We start from the raw sequence: 6,028 nt of genomic DNA, 5'->3' as shown, positions 1-6,028 counted from the left end.
ATAGCAAAACTAAAAGCTTTTAAGCACCTCCTCCTCTGCAGGTATATCAGCTCCAGCACAGCAGATTCATGACTTATAAAGGAACAGCACAGGTGAGCACTGCTTACCTCTCCCAGACCCGCTGAGACAGGTATGTCCTTACTCCCTTTATACTGTAACTCCACAGAATATCAGCCGTCTGTATATGTGGTGGTTTACTGTAGATGTAGCCTACTGAAAGCTATGGAAGTGCCGCTGGGCTGCTATGCTATGCTGCTGGGTTGCTTTGTTGCTAGGCTACACCACTGGGGATGCTGGCTGTTTGCATGTCATACTGCTCAACTGCCACACTATGGACACCACACTGGCTATGTTTACATGCAAAGATATTTGCCAATCCGACTGATTACACATTCAGACTGAGGTGTTTATATGCTCACTCTGCTCAACTGTCTGATGGAAAATCTTCGTTTACATGCCCACTACAAGTAATCCGATGCAGAATGATGCACATGCGTGGACCAGCGCTTAGGGTAAACGTTACCATGACAGCGAACATCACGTGAGGTCCAGTTGGCATGAGATGAGTTTCCAGTTGAAGCGCTTGTGTTTTTAATGGCTTTAACCTGATGTCAGACTCAGAAAAACGTCCTTCACATGCATGTATAAAGGAAGACGTCGTGCTCTGAGACACATAAGCTGGACGTTCATCCCACCACCGTCTTTTTAAACCTCAGAGTATACTTAGTCTCCTCTGCAGACCAGTTTCTACTCCACCATGTTGAACGGTATAAACCTTTGACACGACGCGCATGCGCAGAACATACTTACACGTTCCATTTGGAGTGTAATCAGATTCAGGCGTTTACACGGATATTATTCTTGTATTTAACAGATTATTTAGAGGTTTACCCACCTCGTTCAATCGGACAGAAATTGTATTCCGAATGGCCTTATTATTATGGGATTAGTCTATTCCGATTGAGGTGTTTGCATGGACATATTCTATTCTGATTGAGCTATTAGTCGGATTAATCAGGCTGCATGTAAACGTGGCTACTGCTAGGCTTTGCTTTTAAAAGTGTAGATTTATATATTATCATATTTAACCATAAATACTTACATTTTTATTAAACAATGTCCCACTTTTCCTGGCAAGTTCATCAGAAATGGGGCAGTGCTTGAAACCCACTTAACTAAACATAACTAAATATTATTCTGTAACAATGTGGCCAAGCATAAACTTTTAAACACAACAGAAGATCTTTATTTTTGATTTATAAAATTTGTACATCAGTATGTATGATTATTGATTTTAAAAATCTAATTTCTTAGTTCACTAACCATGCGCTGGGTTGAATCAGTCAGGTTTGTATATTGAAAGCAATACAGTATAAAGAGTTTTGTCCCACCTTCACTAGAGTCTCATTTTGCTAAGACAAAAGCTGTGCAATCAAGGGGCAGCTATAAAGATCATCACTTTTATGATAAAGACAATCATAATAAAGGGTGAAGGTTTACAAAACTCGTCTGTTGTAGTTTCCTAGTGAACAGCATGGCCTGCGCTTCTCAGAGAAACTTAAATAAAAAAAAAAAATTAATGTTTATAGCATGTTTAAGGAACATGCTTAATGTCTCATGGGACTTTTTTCACTTTCAGCAGACGATGAATCTTGCAGGAGTTTCAATCTCAGCTGCTTTAAATCAAATATCCTGGGTCAGCAGCACTGTTGAGCAAGTATCCCGGAGCATGGGCACTTGGAGAAATGTCAGCATTCAAATCATTAATTACAGCGATAAGTACATCTTAACAAATCCAAGGTAAGAACAGATGAATGGTGCCAATGAGTGTCAGACTGAAATGGATTTCTGGGTTATTAACCTGCAGACCTCACTGTCACTGAAAACTTTCAGGAGTAATTAGAATCCCAATTTTACCCAGTTTGATAAACAGCAACAGAAATGATAGCAGTGAAGAAAGTATTAGAAATATGGTTGAAAAACCTGGAGACACTAAAACTAGCATTAAAACTAGAAAAAAACACATTTCCTAAAGATTCAATGTGATTATGCAGCTTGATCAATTCTCAGAATGCTAGTGGGGAGTTGCTATGTGGTTGTTGTTGTCTCCTAGGATGCTGATAGGCGGTTGCTATGTTATCTGTAGTGGTTACTAGGGTGTTGTTATGTTACCAAAGGTTACTACTTAGGTATTGTAGAGTGGCGGTTGGTAGGATGTTGCTAAGTGGTTTCCTTGGTATTCCAGATAGTTACTATGGTGTTGCTAGGTGCTTGATGTGGTATTCCATGTAGTTGCTAGGGTGTTGCTAAGTGATGGTGTTTTATTTGTTTGCTATGGTGTTACTATGTGGTTGTTATGGTATACCAGGTAGTTGCTAGGGTGTTGCTATGGTACCTCTGATTGCAAGGGTGTTGACAGGTGGATGACTATACTGTTCAGGTAGTTGCTATATTACTCCAGGTGGTTAATATGGAATCCCAGGTGGTTGCTTATATGTTGCTATCAGTTACTTTGGTATCCCACTTGGGTGCTACTATTTTAAATAGTTTAACACTTTATTTTAAATAGTGTAAACAGTGGTACTTAGTGGTCTGTAGAGCACACCTGAGCCACCACCAGCATTGTGTGCACCACTATGTGCTCTGGAGAGCATTCCTAACCAGCATCAACACTGTAGCCGGGACTCACACCTGTCTCAAGAACGCCATCTGGTGCCTTCCAGGGTGTCGAGGAATTGACGCTGGACTCTATTGTCTGCCACCCTGGAGGGCATCAATGATCAGATGCCTGTGTCCCCAAAGGACATGGAGTGGTGCTCCAAAGAGCTCTACTGAAGCAGCACTTGCTTTCCTGAAACTCCCTATGGTGATGCCGCCTCCCTTACACCCCCACTTTGAAGTTGGCCAGACACACCCATGGTTGGGATAACTACTGAAAAATTAGTACTTAGCTAATTTGTAGCTACTTTCCCAAAATTTGTAGCTAGCAACAATTTTGCTACTTTTCCAGAAAGAGTAGTGGCTACTTTTAAGCTACTTTTTGAAAAGCTGTGCACTACTTTTTAGCTACTTTCAAAGTGCGATTATCAGAATCTTTGTGAATCTCCACCTGACACACCAAACAGGCCCAACTGACAATGTAAACAAGACACTGCAATGTGCCAGAAAGAAACACAGAATTGAAAAGCTGCAAATAAACAAAAAGATCACCAAAAAGCGAAAATAACAATCGTACTTACCCACCCAAAGGCTCCAGGTTTTTCCTAATAAAAATAAACAAATTAAACAACTTTGTGCAAAGAATTTTCAACTGTTGAAACAAAACTGATCCAATTTAAACATTTCAGCAAGATGCAGACAGACACTCAGAGTCCTTTAAACTTCAGCAACACTTTAGCTTCAAAATCCTCATCAGTGACTCTTGATCTGTTTTGATACATTGATACATCGATAATTTGGGGACGAGTGGATTTGCTTTTATAATCACTCAACTGTTTTCCTGATACGTTTATTCTGCAACAACTCGTGAAACTGAAGTCGCTTCTCTTTCTCCTGCTTCTCATTTGAACTGTCCCATTCCATTAATGGTGCAGCTGTACAATCTAGCACCCCAAGCACCATTAAGGTGGAACGGGACAATTCGGACGAGAAGCTGGAGAATGAGAAGCGACTTCAACCTCATAAATAGACATTTTAAAAGAAACTTGTGGAGAAGTTTCCTGAGATGCGAGAAAAGCAGCTACAGCTGAGCTAAAGGTTAAAGCAAAGCAAAGTAAGTCTGTGTTTGGGTTTATATTGATGATCAGCCACATTCTGTTGTCCAGATTTTGCACTGATTGTCTGAAGCCTTAGCGAAATTGTACCAAAAGTTTTCACTACAGTTGCAGAGATATTTGTAGTCACTATATTTCTAAAACTGTAGCAACTACTGCTATTAGCTACAAAAATGTATAGCTAACTACAAAAAGTAGCACAATACTTAACTACTCCCCCCATCCCTGTGCACACCTCATCTTCGACACTGGTGGCTTGTCACTAAGGGTACAGGAACATGGAGTGGCAGAGTTGCTGTGTTCCCAACGGCACTTGAAAGAAGCACATCCCCTAATCATGAACAGCTTATATTCATTTGCAGAGCCCCAGCAGCAAAAAAAACTTCCTCTCTCTGACATAAGAGAGAAAAAAATAGTCCTCCTGACTAAATGCAAAGAAAGAGCCATAAGGAACACTTAAACAAATCTTAAAATGAATACGATTTCTGAAGAGATATTTGAGTTACAATTCACTTATGTATAAATAAAGCACTCCGGTTAACCCTCTGGGGTTCACAAACCCACCCATGCAACAATTTGGATGTTTCTGTATCTGTTTCTCTCTCTTTGTGATGATCTAGTGCAGAAATCCAGGTTAACCATTTCCTGAATCTGTAGAATCACCCATTCCATTCCATATTATCACATGATAATACGTGACTCACATCTGGAGTTACAAGACTGTGAAGAGGGGCTGAGATACACATCTGCCTCTCACTGGGTGTGTCCATCTACATTCTGTGTGAAACTGACAAAAGGTGCTTAGGAAATCACTAAGGACTGACCCATCATGCTGGAAACCCTTCATTTTCATGAACAGCCTTTAAAAGAGAATTCAAGAAGATGTGCACACATTCAGAGAATGACCTCATATCCTAGAGCAGAGGTCACAAATAGATGGACCATGGTCCGAGTCTGGACACAGATGCTATCCTATGCGGACCTGGACCTATAACCGATAAACTATGGGGAATGATTTCATTTCGACTCATACTGGTTTTTGTGAGCTCTCTTTGGGTTTCTCAGTCAGGCTTCCTGCATCACATGAGTTCAAAGATGGGTTAAACATCTGTCATATGATACACATGCCAAAGATGAACTGATTATGCAGCAGCACTTTAAAGGAATTTGCACCTAAAACTGTTCAGAATCTTAAAGGCCTACTTGTGAAACTGTGTGTGGTGTATTTTCCCTTTCTTTGCCCTCTGCCTCACACTGTCTGTCTGCCTGTTGCCTGTTAAAAGTCTGTATTCTACACTCTGAATTATAATCTCTCTTTCTGTGTAACAGGACCTACACCTACAGCGGACACTGTCACAACCCTCCACAGCCTACCATCACAAGAAAGAAACAGGAAGCATGCTCATTTTCCAAAACTGACTACGCATCTTGTGGTTCTGTTGGGGTCTTGACGTACAACATCCTCATTAATGAAACAAACCATGTTGGTGAACTGGCCATCATGTTCTCTGTGCCTTTTTCCTACAGCTTGTACGAAAACTGGTTTGCTCTTGGCATTTATGAACGAGGCATTTCATGTGATCATAATCTATTCAACCAGATGTATTATAAACACAGTGGTCCTTTTAGAAGAGAGAAAGGTACAGGGAGCTTCAATACATATTCTGGAAAAGGAGTTCTGGTGAAGGGAACAATGTCTGCTTTTGGCCAGTCGATCATTAAGGTTGAATTGTGGGATGAGGGTCATGCTGCCTTGTACTAAAACTGAAGAGGCAAACTGACCCGGGTCAGTACAGTGCAAAAGTCTTAGGCCATCTAAGTTCTCCTGGAGGAAGTCCAGCATTAAAACTTCCCATCCAATACATAGTTTATCTAATTAAATTCAGTCAGGTGATGGAATTCAATAGATCCATGTGATGAGCCAACCCTGAGTTCTCTGTTTTCGTCTTACCTGCATAATAATAACTGAAAAGAACACATTTTGAATGTTTATTCATATCCTGTATCCTGTATCCTGCCTTCCGCCCGATGACCGCTGGGATAGGCTCCAGCACCCACCCCCCCACCCCCCCGCGACCCTGAAAGAGAAGCGGCTTAGAAAATGGGTGGATGGATGTTTATTCATTTTGATTGTAATGGACTAACTGACGCCTAAAACTTTTGCATAGTACTGTAAATGTTTTTATGCGCTAATTAAATATTGGAAATCTGTGCATTGATAAACTAGCATGCAAACCTTTTAGTAATGGTAATAC

At 40.7% G+C, this 6,028-nt stretch overlaps 1 protein-coding gene across 1 annotated transcript; it reads left to right on the top strand.

The window, feature by feature from the left end:
• Positions 1-48: 48 nt before the first annotated feature.
• LOC108443078 (DELTA-stichotoxin-Hcr4a-like) lies at positions 49-5,811 on the top strand. The gene is made up of 3 exons (XM_017723495.2): positions 49-130; positions 1,640-1,800; positions 5,103-5,811. Exons 2-3 carry the CDS (start codon positions 1,646-1,648, stop codon positions 5,533-5,535), a joined length of 588 nt encoding a protein of 195 aa, XP_017578984.1. The 5' UTR covers positions 49-130; positions 1,640-1,645; the 3' UTR covers positions 5,536-5,811.
• The last annotated feature ends 217 nt before the right edge of the window (positions 5,812-6,028 follow it).

The sequence above is a fragment of the Pygocentrus nattereri genome, chromosome 10 (assembly GCF_015220715.1).
Source record: "Pygocentrus nattereri isolate fPygNat1 chromosome 10, fPygNat1.pri, whole genome shotgun sequence".
NCBI lineage: Eukaryota > Metazoa > Chordata > Actinopteri > Characiformes > Serrasalmidae > Pygocentrus > Pygocentrus nattereri.
Note: the sequence above shows the minus strand (reverse complement) of the source record. Positions and strands in the feature narration are given on the sequence as shown.

Excerpts from the sequence above, each read along its gene's own strand:
- LOC108443078 (XM_017723495.2), top strand. The coding sequence starts at position 1,646 with ATGAATCTTGCAGGAGTTTCAATCTCAGCTGCTTTAAATCAAATATCC. Across the intron at positions 1,801-5,102 it reads TACATCTTAACAAATCCAAG|GACCTACACCTACAGCGGAC; the intron begins GTAAGAACAGAT and ends TCTGTGTAACAG.